Genomic DNA, 20,905 nt, shown 5'->3' with positions numbered 1-20,905 from the left:
ATTTTTCCCGGTAATCATACAAAGTCAAGATCTATAAGAACGTATGTCGGTTCTGGGACCTAGTCATACTGGTGCTAGGACAATAGATCGAAAGATAACAGATCGAAAGCAAAAATTGGGACAATAGATCGAAAATTAAATTAAGTTACGTTTTGGCCAATGAGATTTGAGCGCTCATTTATTATACAGCATATAACAAGTTCTGTTGTGATATTTTGTTCGGTTGTGATAGATTCATATCAAGTCCCACGGGCCGCTAAGGCATGGCCATGGCTCGCGAGGCATGGCCAGAATGTGGTAATTATATTGCAGCTCGCAGATAATGCTCAATTTCAACCAATAGGAATAGAGATTGATTTTCGATCTATTGTCCCAATTTTTCTGTTTTCGATCTGTTGTCCTTTCGATCTATTGTCCGGTCGGGTCGATCTTGTCGGGTTTTTTTTCCGAAACCGGTCCGGTCACCAGTCATACTCTACTCACTGTAAACTAGTGTCCTGACAGATGTTCTTTTGACTTTTGAGTGAGGGTAGAGTAGAGTGGGGCATCCTACTATGCTGTATTTGTCATAGTGGTCTCCCACTAACAGTCTGTAAGCCAGAGTCCAGTTGAATGCCTTGCCACACTTGTAGCAGAAGTCTGTCTTGCACCGAGAACACTTCATGTGTGTACAGCCACCGTCTCTCTGAATGTGGATCTAAATTATCAACACGCAAACTTCAACATTGATTGCTTCTGCGGACCTAACTCCAAGTAGGATCAATTCTGTTTTGCCCCCCCCCAGTGTTTTTACGGCCCCATGTACAAATTACATGATGTAATGTACCACGTTACTATGTAAAAAAGCACGTGCGCCTGGGGGCGTAAAAGATGGTGGTGGTCAAGCAAGCCGATAGACAAGCAAGCCGAATTTTGAAAATGAGGTCAAGTAAGCCGAAAAATTTTGGGATACCGGTATTTAATTGCTCTTGAACGAAGTGCATAGCAATTATTGTAAACGTGTGTGTCTTTTTACGACTCGAAGAGGAGTATTGATATTCTACAGGTTTTTTTTTAGCAGAAAGCAAGTTTGTTCATGACTTGAATTTTGACTTCTTTCTATTCGAGCTTTTACCTCCCTTTTGATTGTTGACTTCTCTTTTCGAACATTGGTCTTTAACAGTAGCTTAGCTTGTAATGTATAGTATTTAGGAACTGCTGGTAATGTTGAAGGTCAAGAGGTCATTTTGAGATTTTTTTGTTTCTATATAAGTCACCCCTAATTATCTAAACTACACCGCACAACCCCCCCCCCCCCACCTCCTATCCACCCCCCAACACCTTCCTACCCCAACCCCCTCTCCCACCTACCCCAAACTTACCCCGCACCCACCTACCCCCTCCCTTCACCTAGCTACCCCCAACTACCACACTACCCCAGCACTACCCACCTCCCCAACCTATCTACCCCCCTACACGTACCTACCCCCCCCCCGGAAACGTACCTCCCACAGCCCCACCAGCAGCACCTACCTGCCAGCACCTACCACACCTCTGAACTGAAAAAAAATTAACGCTTTTATGTTATATTGGTCTACTTTTTTGTTATTTCTAGTGTTTTTTTCGATATTCTGATTTTCTCCAAGTTAGGGTAGAGATTTTTTTGCACGACGATTTGAGTCGTTTCTGGTATTCTACCGGCTATGTTCCTTTAGCAGAAAGCAAGTTTGTTCATGACTTGAATTTTGACTTCTTTCTATTCGAGCTTTTACCTCCGTTTTTGATTGTTGACTTCTGTTTTCGAACATTGGATTTTAACAATAGCTTAGTTTGTAATGTATAGCAATTGGTAACAGTCTGTAATTCAAGGTGAAGAGGTCAATTTGAGAGAATTTGATCCCATTTAACTACCTACCCCCCCCCCCGTCATTTAAACCCGATTTAATAACTCCTGTCTGCGATCCACCTGGGTTGCCCATCATACAACTTTCCTTGATTTCATACAAGGTCATATATGATTTCCCCGTAATCATACAAGTTTCATACAAAAAATTAATAATTAAAAATTAATAATAATAGTTGTAAACTACTCTAATCGTAACAGCTATAACGCTCAATCGATAAAAAATACACCAGAGTAACCCAACAATGAGTTCTTGAGATTCATTTTCCCCGGTAATCATACAAAGTCAAGATCTATAAGAACGTATGTCGGTTCTGGAACCCTTGTCTAGGGAACCTAGTCATACTGGTGCTTTCTAGGACAATAGATCGAAAAATACAGATCGAAAGCAGAAATTGGGACAATAGATCGAAAATTTAATTGTTTAAGTTGCGTTTTGGCCAATCAGATTTGAGCGCTCATTTATTATACAGCATATAATACAGTCGACGACGGTACGTTCTGTTGTGATATTTGTTCGGTTGTGATAGATTCATATCAAGTCCCACGGGCCGCTAAGGCATGGCAATGGCTCGCGAGGCATGGCCAGAATGTGGTAAATATATTGCAGCTCGCAGATAATGCTCAATTTCAACCAATAAGAATAGAGATTGATTTCCGATCTATTGTCCCGATTTTTCTGTTTTCGATCTGTTGTCCTTTCGATCTATTGTCCGGTCGGGTCGATCTATTGTCGATCTATTGTCCGTGGGTTTTTTTTCCAAAACCCGTCCGGTCACCAGTCATACTCTACTTACTGTAAACTAGCGTCCTGACAGATGTTCTTTTGACTTTTGAGTGAGGGTAGAGTAGAGTGGGACATCCTACTATGCTGTATTTGTCATAGTGGTCTCCCACTAACAGTCTGTAGGCCAGAGTCCAGTTGAATGCCTTTGCCACACTTGTAGCAGAAGTCTGTCTTGCACCGTGAACACTTCATGTGTGTACAGCCACCGTCTCTCTGAATGTGGATCTAAATTATCAACACACAAACTTCAACATTGATTGCTTCTGCGGACCTAACTCCAAGTAGGATCAATTCTGTTTTGCCCCCCCCCCAGTGTTTTTTACGCCCCCATGTACAAATTACATGATGTAATGTACCACGTTACTATGTAAAAAATCACGTGCGCTTGGGGCGTAAAAGACGGTGGTGGTCAAGCAAGCCGATAGACAAGCAAGCCGAATTTTGAAAATGACGTCAAGTAAGCCGAAAAATTTTGGGATACCGGTTTTTAATTGCTCTTGAACGAAGTGCATAGCAATTATTGTAAACGTGTGTGTCTTTTTACGACTCGAAGAGGAGTATTGAGATTCTACAGGTTTTTACGACTCGAAGAGGAGTAAGGATATTGTACAGGTTTTTTTTTAGCAGAAAGCAAGTTTGTTCATGACTTGAATTTTGACTTCTTTCTATTCCAGCTTTTACCTCCGTTTTTGATTGTTGACTTCTGTTTTCGAACATTGGAGTTTAACAATAGCTTAGTTTGTAATGTATAGCAATTGGTAACAAACTGTAATTCAAGGTGAAGAGGTCAATTTGAGAAAATTTGATCCCATTTAACTACCTACCCCCCCAAAAAAAATCTACCCCCCCACGTCACTATCCCCCCCCCCAACGTACCTACCCCCAACCCCAACGTACATAACCCCCCTCGTACCTACCTTCTACCTACCCCAATTCTGTTTTGCCCCCCCCCCCCAGTGTTTTTTACGCCCCCATGTACAAATTACATGATGTAATGTACCACGTTACTATGTAAAAAATCACGTGCGCTTGGGGGCGTAAAAGACGGTGGTGGTCAAGCAAGCCGATAGACAAGCAAGCCGAATTTTGAAAATGACGTCAAGTAAGCCGAAAAATTTTGGGATACCGGTTTTTAATTGCTCTTGAACGAAGTGCATAGCAATTATTGTAAACGTGTGTGTCTTTTTACGACTCGAAGAGGAGTATTGAGATTCTACAGGTTTTTACGACTCGAAGAGGAGTAAGGATATTGTACAGGTTTTTTTTTAGCAGAAAGCAAGTTTGTTCATGACTTGAATTTTGACTTCTTTCTATTCCAGCTTTTATCTCCGTTTTTGATTGTCGAATTCTGTTTTCGAACATTGGACTTTAACAATAGCTTAGTTTCTAATGTATAGCAATTGGTAACAAACTGTAATTCAAGGTGAAGAGGTCAATTTGAGAAAATTTGATCCCATTTAACTACCTACCCCCCCCCCCAAAAAAAAACTACCCCCCCCACGTCACTATCCCCCCCCCCAACGTACCTACCCCCAACCCCAACGTACATAACCCCCCTCGTACCTACCTTCTACCTACCTCCCCCCCCCCCGCAATGTACCTACCCCCCACCCCACCTACCTACACCCCCACCACCACCTACCTACCCCCACCTACCAACCCCCCCCCCACCACCCAGCACCTACACACACCCCTGAACTGAAAAACTTCTCACGCTTTTTATGTTATGTTGGTCTACTATTTTTGTTATTTCTAGTGTTTTTCGATATTCTGATTTTGTCCAAGTTAGGGTAGATATTTTTTGCACGACGATTCGAGTCGTTTCCGGTATTCTACCGGCTATGTTTCTTTAGCAGAAAGCAAGTTTGTTCATGACTTGAATTTTGACTTCTTTCTATTCGAGCTTTTATCTCCGTTTTTGATTGTCGAATTCTGTTTTCGAACATTGGACTTTAACAATAGCTTAGTTTCTAATGTATAGCAATTGGTAACAGTCTGTAATTCAAGGTGAAGAGGTCAATTTGGGAAAATTTGATCCCATTTAACTACCTACCCCCCCCCCCCAAAAAAAACTACCCCCCCCACGTACCTACCCCCCCCCCAACGTACCTACCCCCCAACCCCAACGTAACTACCCCCCTCCTCGTACCTATCCCCCCACGAACCTACCCGCCACCCCACCTACCTACACCCCCACCACCACCTACCTGCCTCCGCCTACCAACCCCCCTTCCCCCCACCAGCGCCAACCCACACCCCTGACCTGAAAAAATTATAACGCTTTTTATGTTATGTTGGTCTACTATTTTTGTTATTTCTAGTGTTTTTTTCGATATTCTGATTTTGTCCAAGTTAGGATAGAGATTATTTTGCACGACGATTCGAGTCGTTTCCGGTATTCTACCGGCTATGTTTTTTATGCAAAATTTTCGCTTGACAATTTTGCGCTTTTCTTCTAGAACATTCTTTTACTTCTGAAGTGACTTTTTTACGCTTTCATTCATCATTTTTGAGTGATCTCTAGTGCTTCGAAGTTGCTAAAATAAAATCGGTTGCAGCAAAGCTAAATTAAGTGACTCGTAGCGCAGTGGTAAGTGCGGCTGCCCATGGATCGAGAGGTCAGTGGTTCGATTCCCGGTGGGGTGAAAGTTTTTTGCACCAATAAAGAAAAATTGATCTAGACTAAAAGACCATGAATTAAATTGCCTCGCCTGTCGTTCAAAACAATTCTTCCGACATTTGTCAGTTTATGTTTAAAGTTGCCCCTGGCGGATCGGTGGGCACGCTTCGCGGGCGTCGCTGCTTCATCGCGATAACTGGCCCGCGGTTTCCGGATTACATCCCACAGCGGATGAGACGCATGGCCCTTGTCAGTGGTCCGCTGAAGCTTGTACCCACTAAAAGTCTAAAAGTTGGCGTATTTTTGTTTATTTGGTGCATTGGAATACATTATGCATTATAATGTTACTCGCAGTATTGATTGTAACGGCTAACAATGTATTATTTCTGATAGATTGCATAACTTTTACATAATTTTCGACTTGCTTTTCTGTCGGCTTACTTTTGCTTCGGCTTCCTTTGCGTTCGCCGTAAAAGATTTAAGCCCATTAAGCTGGGGTGGGGGTTCAAAACAGAAACTATTGTCTAATCCCACTATTGTCTATTTTGTCAAGAATATGACTTTCGGAATATGAGTTTTGAATCATTATCCCCTTTTGATGAGATTTTCTTTCATATCAAAATTTAGTTCTGAAGAGAAAAAAATTTCTCGAAAATTGTCTCAACTCATTATATAAAAAATATTTTTGCAATTCGAATTAGCGATAATTTGCTTGAATTCTCTGACATCAGAATCGATATGAGAGAACAATGCCAATGAAGACAAATGTTTCAAAAATATGATCTTTTCCGTTTGTGCCCCCCCCCAGTACGTTATGCGCCCCCCAGTTAGAGCACGTGCTATTACATAGTAAATCATCATCTAAAAATATGGCACGTGCGTGTTGGGGGTGCAAATAATATGCGCCCACTAAACTGGTGGGGGCGGGGGAGGGGACTAACGGAAAAGATCCCAAAAATATATGAAAATCTTTAAATTTACATATTAACATTTTCCAGAATAAGTATATTTCTTCTTTGACCGAGAGTAGTTTTTCAAAACTGATTGGGTCAGAGTCCCGCATTTTTAAAAGATATTTTTTCTGTTAAGATAAGCATTTTAAGATCGCATTTCTATATTTTCGAAAACAATTTTTCTGAAATATTATTATTTGGAGATTTGAAATAGTTGTTCTGTTATAACTGTCAGTCAAATCTGATTTCTTGTAAAACGTATGAAATAACTGACAAATAACTGAAATAATTAAACTACAGAATAAACGTCAAGAACGGAGAACTGATAAGAATCAGACTCCTTAAATTCACCACTTCGCTTTTTAAATTAATTCTGAACTTAAAATTCAGCAATAAATCTGAATTGAATAAAAAATCTTTTGATTAATTAATTACAAAAATTCAAAGGTTTGTTCAATGATTGGTGTTTCAGCTGCTATCAAATAAAAAAATTATAAAAACTCAAACAGATCAAAGAGTATTTTTTGTCAATTGAGTGGAAAAAATTATTTCTGTGTTTTAAAATCATTTTTCGTCCTATTGTTTCCTTTCGCGCATTAGACTCTGTGTTTTTTTTTCAGCAAACTCAAGTAATCACGTCCTTAGAAATGCTCAGCATTTTTAAGGAAGATAAATTAGTTGAATCCTTTCTTCTTTCCAGACAAAGTTTTGATAAAGTTAGCTACATTTCATATTTTTGAATGAAATTTGTATTTGAAGCTACTTCAGCGTGTATCAATACATCTGATGGCGTATTGCGCTGCTACAAAATGCCGTTTTTGAAAAACTGCTCGTTTCCATTTTTATGATCTTTTATAAAATTAGTCAGTCGTCGGAATATCAACAAATTAAAGCTTCATATGTTGTTCTTTTTCATTTTAACAAACATTGTAATAGCCACCGATACAGGAAATGAACCTTAAAATGTTTACATATTGGTTAGTCAAGAGTTTCATAGAGTAGGAGAAACTTTTTTCAATTATTAATACCCTAAGATTCATTTCTCATTGGGTTTATGCATTTGTTTTCGACATTATGTGCAAATGCACGTTACTGATACTCCTTGTTTTCAGTTAAAGGGTTTCACTAAGTTTCAATGTGCGTTTCTTTCAATGTGTAATCACTTAATTAGAGTATTGCTGATGATGTCGGTATTTTTTGTTTTTTGAAACTGTTCTGATAGAAGTAGAATATCCAAAATTGATTAAGAGAGCATAAAAATATCTGGAGAATTTGGCCATCTTTGCCATCCTTATTTTTGTTAAATACATCTATACAATGATCAATTTTTTCCCTCTTACAGTACACTTTTTGGCTACAGATAGAAGTATCATTTATCCTCATCACCCTCATCACCTCAAAAAAGCATAAAATCGGATCCATTTTCAGGGCAAAGACGAATTGATAGCACTAATTAGGGTTTCGCTCTACTCCCTGACAAAAGGAACGAGCCTGAAACCGTTTTGGTGCCGGAATCTCGACAATTGATCATCAGAGAGAGATTCTCACCTGGCATTTTGGGCACTTTTGTGCATTTGGGTTTAGGTCAGGGTCTATTGTGGTCCTCCACTCTACAAATGCAGTGTCAGGTTTTTGGTTCTCCTTACAACTGAGTCCCTTGTGAGAGGGTGAGTGGCAGTAGAAACACCTGGAACAAACACCTGGCTGTTATCCTATTGAAATACCCAGGCTTTGTTGTGCGAACCTAGACGGCTCTGATCAGACTATTTGGGCCGCTCACAGGTGGCGTGGTGTGACCCAAATTACATGGTCTGGGAAATGCTTGAGTCGCACGATGGTCTGGACAATGGTTGCACTATCAGAGGGCAAAGTCTGGAAAATGGTCTGATCAAAGCGGTCTAAGGTCAAACAACTAAAGCTGGGTATTAATCAATTGGCAGATATCAACCAAAACTTATCTGGATCGTATCTTGTGTGAAAATTTTGATTATTTTGTAATATGACATTAAGTAGTATACTTTAGAAGGGGAAACGATTCCCTGCGAGGTACCAAAGAGGACGTGGTTGTTGAAAAAAATCGGCTGCATTTACTGAGTATATATAGTCTCACTCAACGCGCCCAATTAGCAGAAATGAACGAAAACTTAATTAATAAACATTTGCGTATGCCATGGTTCTTAAAAATTCGGTATCCAAATGCAGTCTCAATTATCTAAAAAAAATTAGCCGAACCATAAGGCTAAATGAAATTCTCGCGACTACAATTAGCCCTAAAAGCAGCTGATTGCCATGTAGTAGTAATTTCATCATATAAATCAATGAGAGCACAGCTCCTCTGCACTGAATATGAAAGGATTATTAGAAAAATAACACATCTTTTCCCAAAATCTGATTTTTTTACGAGATAAGAATTTGTGTTGCAAGATCTTGTAAAATGAGCATCCCTTGCTAGAAGTTTGCAAGATCTTTGAAGATAACTACCCACACAATAAAATAAAGTTATGATGGATCAGAACTATACTCACGAAGGGACGGGGGAGCAATCTACTTAGGTTTAAGCTATACCCTGGTTGATACACTAAGGCACCAGAAAAATATGCACAAATAAAATTTTTACTGAAAATATTCGAAAACCTTATATAAAAAAAGAGATCAGATCATTGATTTGATATCACATTACAACGCTTTTAGTTTTTTGAAACTTTTTCTAATTGACTGTCGATATAAATTGGTTTTTACCACCTCCGATCCCAATTTTTTTCAAGAATTGCATCACATTTTCTTTTGAATTACCACCAAGAAATTGTTTGTTTATGTGACCGCTGCTTCAAAATTGCTATAAACTGTAGTTGCTTTGAAATCCGGACTATAAGCTGGCTATTACGGTACCTCAAATTTTTTACTTTGAGAGGGCCGACAATGCATTTTTTTCGTGCTTCTCAAAATTTCTAAGAAAGTCCTTTTCCCTTTCTATTTATGCAAGTTTTTTTTCTATATCTTCGCAGGAGATGCCCTGCAACGCTGGGCTTAAAAATTCAATTCCAGGTGAGGCCTTTATGCACGGTGTGCACTGGATGTGACTTTACGCTCAGCTCATTCTGTGCTTTTTTACAAAAATTCGCACATTTCCAAAAGCAACAACGTTTTAAACAAAAATTAATAACAAAGCGTTTCAATTTTTATTTCAGCAAATGAAGAGGAAGGAAACGACAAAGAATTGTCTTTTTTCTAGCTTTAATGAAAATTAAATTTACAGCCCAAATCACGCATAAAGAGCTCAAATCATGTTTTACGTTGTGTTTTGGTCCCATAGTGTAGTTCTACATTACGAGAGTCTACCGGTACCAAAAAAAACTACTTGAGCTTTCCGGTGCGCTTTCCGTTGCCTACTTCCGTTAAATGCGGAAAGCGCTTAAATTTTGTGAAAGCGGTTTCCATAAGGCAATTAAAAGCCTTAAAATGAAAAATAGTATAAAATAAATGTGAAAATAGATACCTTCAGCTGTAAGGGCATTTCACAAAATTTTAGTCTTTTTAATCTTTTTGCCGCTCAATGTTAGTCCTTTTAAACCTTTTGATTACTAAAGTGAAAGATCATAATGTAATTAATCTGCCGCACCATTCTTTGCGGAACGCGCTTCCATCAAACATATTTTGCGGTGAAAGGCAGTTTTCACTTTTCAACTTCCAGTTTAAAGTGAAAAACAATGACTGGAATTTCCATATGTGGCACCGCTTTGTCGTCCGCGAAGTTTGAAAGTATGTTTCACGTGCACGACGCGTTTGGACGCCTGTAATGTGAAAGTAACCAGTAAACGAGATTGAAAAGAGAAGAATTCAAGAAATTTTTTGTGCTCTAGGATTTGTTTGGAGCCAATCATGACTGCACATAATTTGAAATTCAATCATGTGTCTTTAACGTGCAGGGAAATATTCTAAGCAAAGTACCAGTTGAGAGAGCATTGAGAGCACGTGATATCATGTGGAGCATCTGCAGTTTGTGGCTTAGTCTGGCTCATTGGCACTTTCTGGAGGAAGTCACACTTGGGACAGAGCTTCTCGTTCTTCTTCAGACTCGAAATCAACAGCAGACGAGCCAGAACTTTTCTAGTCTTCTCATCCAGACACTCAAGCATCTCCTGTTAAAAAAATAACTCATTATAAACTATTGACTCTGATATAGACCGCTTGAAAATATTGTAAAAATAACATTAGTACAGCCTGTTTCGGCTTACACGTCAGATCTAATAAAAACCCAACACAGGACGATTATTCAAATACAGTCCACGAGTTTGAAACGAAATGCGAACACTTTCTGAATGTGAACAGCTGAAGAATAGACCAAAAAGTGGCAATAATTCAGAAAAATTGAGAGTCATTACTTTTTCTGAATTATTGTCACTTATTGAATTATTATCACAAAAAATTATAACAAAAACAAAGAAACAAAGAAGACAAAGAAATCAGAATAGGATCGGTTAACCTAAATTGTAAAATTGTAAAAAAAAACATTTTCTCGTTTAAACATCTATCTTTCACCCCTGCAAGGCTCATTTCTTTAACCCTTAAACGCTAAAAAAAAGACAAAATGAGACATCTCTAAACTAAAATTTACAATAAGTCATATGTTGAAATCCATAGAGCCAAAAATTTCTACAGAAAAAAAATCAAAGTTAATTTAATGCTCCTTTCAGACTTAAAAGCCCATAAGGGAGACAGATACGAAGAAAAACTAAATCTGGAATTTTTCAAAAATTTGGCACAATACTGAAAACTAATTTTCTTGACACATTCAGCACACATTGCACATATTGATCAGACAAAGCCAAGTAATACAACATCATTGGTTTCTGTCACAGTTCATATTTGTGAACACGTATCGCAGAAAAAAAGAGTCAGTTTAATTTGTACATTTCAACTCTTGCCGTCTAGAAATAGCGAGCAATAAAAATGAAAAGTCAACCCAGACGTTGTACACGCTCCAGAACTTAACATTTATTCAGTAGAGAATAAGATTTCAAGACTTCAAGAGAAAACAATTTTTGGGAATTTTACCCGGATATTCTTTCCATGTTGGATTTCAATATATCTGAAATGCAAATACCTCTTAAATGTCAGCAAAAACAAAATGAACACATAACAAATTTTTTCCGAAAACGAAAAAAAATGTGCCAAAAATTCGCCAAAATGATTCTTCGAAAAGCGCACAAATCCAATCAAAATTTTGTTGATACAGAATGAAAACCGGTAAATTACTTCAAACAGATTTTATTTTTTGAAAGATCAATGGAGATTTCTTTGGGATGGTTTGATGTTTTGACTTTCGGATCTTTTGAATATACTTTGGCTTTTGTTTAAGGTTTTAGAATTTTCCTGCCTATTTTGTTGTCGAAATACATCAAGAAAAAAAGTACACATTTAAAAAACAAAACAAAAACTTTGCTACTTGAAACTGTTGTTCAATTCTCACCGTCACCTTTCACACCACGCAAATTATCAACAAAACATGATAAACATAAAAATGAGAAAACTTTTCGCGGTTTTTATGGTTGATTTTCTATAACTAATTGGTTGCTATATATACTGATGAATCCTAAGAAGCTTGCTTTTTATATATATATATATATATATATATATATATATATATATATATATACATATACATATATATATATATATATATATATATATATATATATAATGATAATCACAGCTTTTTTTCTGCAATGAATGAAATAGAAGGAGAGTTTTCAAAATTGTCAGAACAACTATTATCGTTACTTTTTTCAATAAAACGCTTAACCATTCGATGAACATTCACTATTTTTGTAGTCGTCAGAAAATGAAAACGCTGACGATATTATGAAAAGTGAGCAGATTCCAAAATACGTAGACGCAATAAAGTTTCGACATTTTTGAATGCATGTAAAATTGAAATTCCTTCAGAGAAATCTAGTTTCTGGAAAACTTTGAAATAATTTGCTTGATCTCATTTTTTCACTCTTAAAATGCATTTATATGCTTTGGTGGTCTTGAAAACGGAATTACAGCATTTGAGAAGGACATCAAACTCTGGGGCAGAAAATATTCAACGGCTTTTATTTCCCTAGATGTCTTCTAAAGCAGTACACTGGTCCCCATTTTTTTTTGCTTTATGAGTGTATCATTGAAAATCTGGATCTATTCTGTCCCACCAGATCTTTTTTGCCCCCCCCCAGTTGCAAATTTTAGATTCTCATATAGCACGTTACAACGCAAAAATAGCACGTACGCCTGGGGGCGTAAAAATATAAGTTCTCTAAGTTGTGGGGCCAAAGCAGATTAGATCCGAAAATCTATTTAAAGAAAAAGAATTGCTAAAATGAAAAAATTGTTATCCGGATAACAAAAAAACATTGCCTGCAACGAAAAAGTGTAAAATTGTGGCAAATTTTTGTGTTTCGAGATATTTAAGGAAATATTGCATATGAGCCATTGGGTGCAAAATTGCAAACGTGCGGGGCAAAAAGGGCTACTTCTGTTGCAGAAATTTTGTTTCTTTTTTGATACTCTATTCTCGTACCACAATGATCATACTATCTTTGGAACTTTAAAAAAATTTCTTAACTGATAATAGTGTTTATGAAATTTTTGTGACAGAAATTATGTACAAAAAAATTATATGCAAGAAAATTCTATAAAAAATATATACAAGCTTTTATAACAAAATTTGACGCATTTTTTGGATTTTTTTTGTTAGATGTTACTCTGATCAACTCATCGTTTTCTCGAAAAATTAAATGCAACGAAACATTGCGGTTTTAGACTTTAAAAAATTAAGATATTTTTCCGTTTTTTTCTTGTTTGACGGCAGTTACTCCATTTTTTGGATTCAAAAAAATCATATGCAGCTCATAAAGTTGTCCCCAACACATGGGTTTTTAGATTTCAATACAAAAAACCGACTTGTAGGCTCTTTGGTCGACAATTTGAGGTTTCATTTTGCCTAGCTATTATCTACTACCCTCTCTGCCTTGATAACAAAAAATGGGTCCTCCTAGCTTCAGAAATGAGCATAATCTGAAACATTCTGATTAGAAGAAACAATGACAACCCGGGCCGAGGTTTTACGCTTAATCCGCCCCTAATTAGCAGGGATTAGGGTGTAATGCGTATTCCACTCCTACTTATTGGGGAAAAAAGTGTAAGAGTGTAAGAACTAACGGTGCAAAAAACTTTTTTTCTACACTCTTTACACTCTTTTTCCCCGTTATTTTTGGGGAGAATCCTCGACCCGGGAACAACTTACGGATTGTTGTACTGATTTGTCGCAAAAAGGACACGTGATCTCAAATCGCCCGCCTGATATCTGAGTTTTCACGTGTAGTTTGAAACACATGTAGCATGTAAAGTTTTTACAACAACTCATTTTCTCTCCACTCGCAAGCTCCAAACAGATAAAACACAACAACCAAGCTCTTCTGTCAGTTGAAAAACTAGTCTCAGATTGAACTTCGGCTAAAGCAGCGTTCGTTGATGTATTGTCGCCTAAAGTGTCGCGTGATAAATCGAGAACGGTCTCTGCTCTATTCTGATTGGCTCCCTGATCGACCGACTCACTAATTTCCGTCATTTCGGAAACTTCCAATTCACCAGGTGGAGGCGGAGGAGGTGGAGTTTCTGGAAGTTTTGGTGGATCTTCCGCTTCAGGGTGGATTTGGTCAGCTGTTTGATGAGGAAGTTCTGATTGGCTCATTGTAGTTGAGCTAAAGAAGCGGTAAAAATTTTACAAGTTAAGTTGAAACAACTGACGATTTAAGGTTTTAAAGTTAGGTTTTTGGACTTTGAATCAATTATTTGCGTATGCTCATTATTACAGCTGAACAGATTACAGATTACAATCTGATGAGCTAATTTTCGACTAAATGGCCCAATAAGTTTCTCAGTTTGACATTACACAGCTCAAACTTGTCCGCCAATTACTCTATAATGATATAATGACTTTTGCTTGTCAGAACACGAACCAATATCAAGTTCGCTTAATTGTCGTCAGAAAACAAATAAAATACTGATGGATCAAATTTAGGTAATAAAGTGAGACCAATTGCTAAATCGGACTCTGAATTCTTAGTTTATTGTAAGAGCGTATATAGTTCTTCTTCTTTTCAATCCAATTTATTTATTCTCTCCCCCCCCCATATATTGCCAACATCCCGGGCCGAGGAATTTACTGAAAAATAACGGGGAAAAGAGTGTAAAGAGTGTAAAAAAATGGATCTTTTCCGTTTGTGCCCCCCCAGCTTAGTGGGTGCATATTATTTGCAACCCCCAGATGCACGTGCAATATTTTTACATACTGATTTACTATGTAATGACACGTGCTCTGTAACTGGGGGGAGCATAACGTACTGGGGGGGGGGGCACAAACGGAAAAGATCCAAAAAAATTTATTTTTGCACCGTTAGTGCTACCTTTAATAAGGGTGAAAAAACGGAATTTAAGAGTATAAGATTTAATGGTGTAAAATAAGAGAGTAAAATTAAGATAACGGTGTAAAATAAGAGTGTAAAAATAAGTGAACGGTGTAATTAAAAAAAGTGTAAATCATAGAAATTACACCTTCATTACACCTTTATTTCTTTTTTACACTCTTAAATTCCACTTTTTTTCACCCTTATTAAGGGCAGCACTAACGGTGTAAAACCATTCGGATCTTTTCCGTTTGTGCCCCCCCAGCTTAGTGGGTGCATATTATTTGCAACCCCCAGACGCACGTGCAATATTTTTTCATAATGATTTACTATGTAATGACACGTGCTCTGTCACTGGGGGGAGCATAACGTACTGGGGGGGCACAAACGGAAAAGATCCAACCATTCTTTTTACACTCTTCACACTCTTTTCCCCGTTATTTTTCGATAAATTCCTCGGCCCAGAAACCGTCTGATCACGCGGTAGTCTAATTAGAAGCATCATATGAAATTATTTAGCTACAGTAGTGTCGGAAATATCTCAAGTTGATTAAGCAATCAGCTTTTGAGACTTTTTCATTATCTTTCGGCGGTGTTTCCCTCCTCCATTTCTCAACCGGGCTGAGGACCGGCTACGGCGGAGTTAAAAAAAACAAGTATATTTCTTAAAATATTTAGTATGGCTGTTATGTCGTGTAAGCAAATTTTGTTATATTAGTAAGAACCTATAGGTTTTAGAATCTACACTAGGTAAAAATCAACAACTGTTTGAAGTTTGATCCATTTCATACTCAAATTTTGGGACAATAATAAAACCCTTGGTAGTGAACAACCCTTATAATCGCTTAATAACGGTGGAATACGGGTGGAAGTCCCAGCCCGGGATCATATTTTTGTCACCCATATAATCAATTAATCCCGCAAAATTTTCTCGCAATCCCCAATCTTTTCAAAATCCCTACAAATCTCTAATTTTGAGCGTTAATATCAAAACTCAAATCTTATGTTTATTTTGAATGTTCATTGTCAATTAATGTTAATATATCGAATTTTAAATGTTTATATATCAAGCTATAATGGCAGTTGACTGGCTATCAAAATACTTGGAGCAGTTTCAGTAAAAACTTTTGAATGAAAGCTTCAAAAATATAGTACCTTATATCCGCCAAATAACAACCCGCGAGATCTTTCTCAAAAATCGGATATTAAAAAATCTTTAAATCGTTGTCTTTAAATAAAAAATTTTTACAATCGTTGTCAACAACAAAATCCGAAAAGCTGTGCTCTAGTTACCTGTGGTGTTTAGAAGAACTAAATTTTTGATGATAAATACAATAAACAAACCTTTATTTCAACGAGCTCTGGCCATTGTCGCCAAAATTTGTTTCCCCGTTTTTAAGGTTCTCATAGCAATTTCATAATTAGTAAGCCATTAATAGCTATGACAAAGTTAAGCAGCTTCAATGCCAAGTAATTTAAATTAACTTAAATTTATGCAGAATTTTCGCGTAATCAGTTTCAAATTTAACTTTTTGACTTCGAATTTTGAGACAATAAGACAGCCAAAATCATAATCTTTAATAATCACGCGCTCTCAAAATTGAAACATTCGATCGTTACGAATTTTACATCAATTGTATTCAAGCAAAGGCAAATAAATACGTTTGATCAATTTTTTGCAAATGCTTTGAGTTTAAATATTAAAGCGCGAGAGACGTCATTTGAAAAACAAAATAGGCATTGTATGCAAAACGGCCGCACGGGACTATTTAAATTTTGTATCATTTTTTTTTTTCTAACGGCAGAAAGATTAACAAACAGCAAACGCTATGAGGCTAAGATGTTTTAGCATATACGTACATAAAATTGTACGTTTATATAAAATAGTGGATATATATTTTTTAAATGTAGAATGAAAAAAGCGTTTGAGAGTAAAACAGTACAGTAGTTGTTGTTTATGGACCAGACCAAAATTGCAGCAGTTGTTTAATAATTCAGCATTTTTGCCTATAGTCAATAAAGAAATTTATTCGCGCATTTGGCGCAAAAACGGAGTTTTAACTGCAAATTTGTTGAATAAAATGGGTCTTCAAAAGAAAAAAAACGTGAACTGATACGAAAAAAGTTGTTCACGTGTTTTCACGCACTGGCGGTCACGATAGCTAGATCAAGTTTCAATTGTTACAGGTAATTGGTTTAAGAGCTCTCAAAACGCGATCACAGTTTTAGTTAGTTTTAAAGGAATAAATTAGTACATGCAGAAAAAAATGGGAGTAAAAAATGACAAATTGCTTTACTTGATTATCTACTCAATTCACCCCCCCCCCCCCCCCCCCTCTCCCCCCCGCCCCCCACTCACCTCCCTCGCTTCCGCTTAGATGGTATGAACCGTATACGCCCCATTAGCGTAATTCTGTAATTTTACTTAATGTGACAACAATTAGTATTAGTGGGAGTTATATAGTTTCAATCAGCTGTTAGGTGACATTTTACCCAATGTCAAAAAGTCAAAGTACCCAAAATAACGGTCATCGATGTTTTTTTAATCTTCACGTTCAAGAGATCGATAATGATTTAATGAATTATCACTTGGCATTACAAACATGTTTCATTGTAATTATCTGGCTAATCTGATCTGATCTTCGATTGGGATTATGAATACGGCTGTATGGCAACATTCAGTTAATAAAACGATATATAATGACGTTTTTTTAAAGTGGTAGATCACTGTCGCCATTTTAATAGCTTTACTCAATTCTCCACCTGACATCAATCAAGATTTGAAATTAATGTCTGCATTTGCAGATGCTATTTCCTTGAAAAAATGAATAGCAACAATGGTTTTTAGATGGTTCCATCACATGGAGGTTCCATTTCACGATTATTCATCTTAGGTAAATGAGTAATGATTTCGGTTTTGAACCTTGTTCAAATAAACAATAATTTGCTTCAAAGGCGTTTTGCAAAACATTATATTACCCTTATTTACTTTTTGCCTGGAAGATTCTTGCAAGATTTGAATCTGCTCATCACTAGGGAGGCTCTTAAATATTGTCGCTGTTTGCAAAGTTAGAAAAAATTGCTGTGACGCCGCGCATTTCTATTGTTCTATTGTTCACATTTCTATTGAAATACAAAGTATCCGGCAGGAAAAATCGGGAAAAAAAGTAACCATGTAACCAGAAAAAGAATCTTGCAAGATAGATTCAAAACCTTACAAAGTCATTCAAATCTTGCAGTAATCCTGCAAGCGTCTTGCAAGAAGCATCTATTCCTTTGCAGGATTGCTCGCAAGTTTATAAAACTTTTCGACCACTGGGGTACCTCACTCACCCAAAGGAATATCAATGTAGTATTGCATCGATGTTTTCTCGAAAGTGATTGTTCTTTCCGACCCCCACTTTAGTGGGGAGGGAGGAACTATATACTCAACTGGGTTTTTTTGTTCAGACAATTTTGGCCGATCGATATAATCATCGTACAGAGTTGTGAGTGGTATCATTGAAAAGCACGTACATCCTAGAGTTTGGAATTAAAATTATTTTTTCGAATTTCTTTTTTTACAGGGAGCTATCAAGGTTTAAAGTTTTGTGAATATTCGACAGTTTTTATTGACATTTTCAGTAATTTTGCTAAAATTTGACACAATTTTGCAAATATTATTTAATACAAGTTGAAATTTTTGGTGATAGAGTGTTTTTGTGTTTTACAGTTAGGAGTAAAGGAGTGGCGCTGAATTGTTCGTTCGATTGGAGTTTTTTTGGCTAAAAAATTTTGTAAAATTTTCTAAATTCAGACCTTTTTCATCAAAAATGATGATAAATCATAAATAGCACAAAATAAAATTTTTTGGCGCACTTTGTTCTAGTTTACCGAACGTGGATGCCTATAAACCACAGTCAGAATCTCTGTAAACTCCAAAAACATCTAATTGGAACTCGGTGAACTATAAAAGTCTTCTGGAATCAAAATTTTTCCGTTTTTCGCAAATTCAACTCAATAATTACACCAAATGCATCATTTTTTTTTAATATTTCACGAATTTCCCTCTACAATTAGTCTAGTTCGCAAACATTTGGAAAAATTGAGCAGTTTGTTGGACGCGCGGCAAAATCAGCTATAGATTTGATATTATCATGGATTCCTACAATCAGAAAAGCTGATATTATCATGGATTCCTGCAATCAGAAATTTTTTTTTGTGTTGCCTTTCAAAATATTTTGCTTTTTTTTCAATGCTTGTAACTGACATAAACATTTATTCACGGCTTCATTAAACACTACTCCAATTTGCGTTAAAGTGATGCCAAATGTAGATATAGTTTGTTTTCAGAGAACCTAAGGGTTTTTATGACTTTGAGGAAGCGTTTTTAGTAAACGTTAACTGAAACCTTGTGTTTTGCCTTCAGTTGTTATTTTTTTTTGAAGTCGCATTACTAAGTTTAACCACTGGAAGGTCCAAATGGCTTCCTCCAAAGTTCTAAGTGAGCCTGTACCATACTTTTGGTGGTTACCTATTGTTCCTTATGTCACTGAATGTAATTCTTTTAAGGAAATTGCAGTGAATTTTTGAAATTGTTAGTTTTTTTTAATATTTTTGTCAACTTTAGCCTATTCTCAGTAAAAATAGGCCCAACCTTTATTCTAATAGAAAACAAACTATCATTGTGGCGAAGTGTGTTAAAAAAACGTTTTCTTGGTTTTCGTACCACGAGATTTTATACAAAATTTTGTGATTTTTGTGCATAATTTCCCATTTTTAACGCTGTTTTTGTTTCTTTGATAACGTTCTACATTACTTAACAATCTCATTTAAAAAATTAATAAAATTGGTGATTGAAAATACTTTTTTTGCGCATAACATATGGTTTTAAGGCCTGCGCCACCGTTATTTTGAAGGTATAGAAATTGGTGTAGCAAAAAATGTTGATATCATATGCCAAATATTGGGTACATAAAGGTCTCAATGGCCAATTGCAGATTAATAGAAGGACTTAATAATCAATATAGGTATTTAGTTAATGGTTTAATTGATTTTCAAAAAAATAAATGTTTTCGTCAACTTATCCACTTTTTGTTCTGGTTTGCGTTTTTTTGTACTCTACAATGCAGTTTCATTTTCGTACTTTAGCCTCATTATTGAGAGAACTCTTTTTTGTTATGTTGAGCCGAACAACAATTGTGCTGTTGGTTAAACGTTTTGACTGATGTCTTCAAGGCTTAGACAGTTTATTTCAGAAGAATTTTGTGAAGTTTAGAAACTTTTCTTTTTTTATGGTTCTTTTTGCATTCATTTTGAGATGGACCTTTCACAAAAAGACTTTTTGATGTTCAAAGGAAACGCAAATGAAAATTTAGTTTTCTTGCGGTTAATGTTTTACAAAATGAATGACGTCAACACTGTGGATTCGTAATGTTGTTTGTGAAATTTTTTCGTTCAGCATGTCTTTAGTTTTATTTTATAGTCTTATAACTTAGACTCACTAATTTTAGACCCAGTTAGTTTCTGAAGAAGTTGAAAGATAGACTGTTTACTCTTCTGGTTGAAAGCTTATGTTGGCTATAATTTTTGAAAATATTTTTTTTTTAAAAAAGACAATGGTTCTTTGAGATTTGCTAATCTTTTTTCTGTTAACTTGTAGCTTAGCATCTCTATATACAAATAATATCCATTATCCATTGAGCTACATTTTGTTTTTAATAACGGTTTTATTTTTCTAAAATGGTCTTTGATTCTAGTTCAACCAGTTGTCATAAAACATTAATGATTTTTGCAGATTTGCTCAATTTTGTATGTTTTTGTTTTCTTTTCACATTATCACAATATTGGGCGATTCTCTGGTCTACTAAAAAAACGCTCTATATTTTTTAACGGTCTTAGCGAAAAGTTTAACGTTTAATTGGCTGGGACATCTTTTTACTGCAAATTTTTTTCGCGTAAATTTTTTCGTGCAATTTTTTTATTTTGGCAGTATTTGTCATTCTTTTTGTAATTGTATGACAAATCCTGGATTATAAATGGACTCAATTGCTCTTTATGGAGGTTTAAAAATTTTTTTCAATGATTTCATTTGAAGCATGAAGTTTCTAATCAGTTAGACAATAATTCTTTTTTTTAAATAAAACAATGTTTTTTTAAACTTTGCCCCTTTTGCCCTTTTCTTGTCGACTTGTTACCAAGTCGCATCGAGGAAAAATCACATAATTTTCTAAT

General features: G+C 36.2%; 1 protein-coding gene across 2 annotated transcripts; it reads right to left on the bottom strand.

Moving 5' to 3' along the window:
* Window positions 1-460: 460 nt before the first annotated feature.
* Window positions 461-16,405, bottom strand: LOC142358448 (E3 ubiquitin-protein ligase RNF217-like). 2 transcript variants are annotated; one of them, XM_075409845.1, is made up of 5 exons: window positions 16,037-16,405; window positions 13,531-13,987; window positions 10,191-10,381; window positions 7,791-7,929; window positions 461-697 (listed from the first exon to the last, which is right to left on the bottom strand). In XM_075409845.1, exons 2-5 carry the CDS (start codon window positions 13,975-13,977, stop codon window positions 476-478), a joined length of 999 nt encoding a protein of 332 aa, XP_075265960.1. In that variant the 5' UTR covers window positions 13,978-13,987; window positions 16,037-16,405; the 3' UTR covers window positions 461-475. The 2 variants fall into 2 exon arrangements, with proteins under 2 accessions (XP_075265960.1, XP_075265961.1); XM_075409846.1 differs by lacking the exon at window positions 461-697 and adding an exon at window positions 2,666-2,894.
* Between the last annotated feature and the right edge of the window lie 4,500 nt (window positions 16,406-20,905).

This window comes from Convolutriloba macropyga, unplaced genomic scaffold, assembly GCF_964194025.1.
Source record: "Convolutriloba macropyga unplaced genomic scaffold, txConMacr16.3 SCAFFOLD_1061, whole genome shotgun sequence".
Classification (NCBI taxonomy): domain Eukaryota; kingdom Metazoa; phylum Xenacoelomorpha; order Acoela; family Convolutidae; genus Convolutriloba; species Convolutriloba macropyga.
This window is presented reverse-complemented; position numbering and strand designations above follow the sequence as displayed.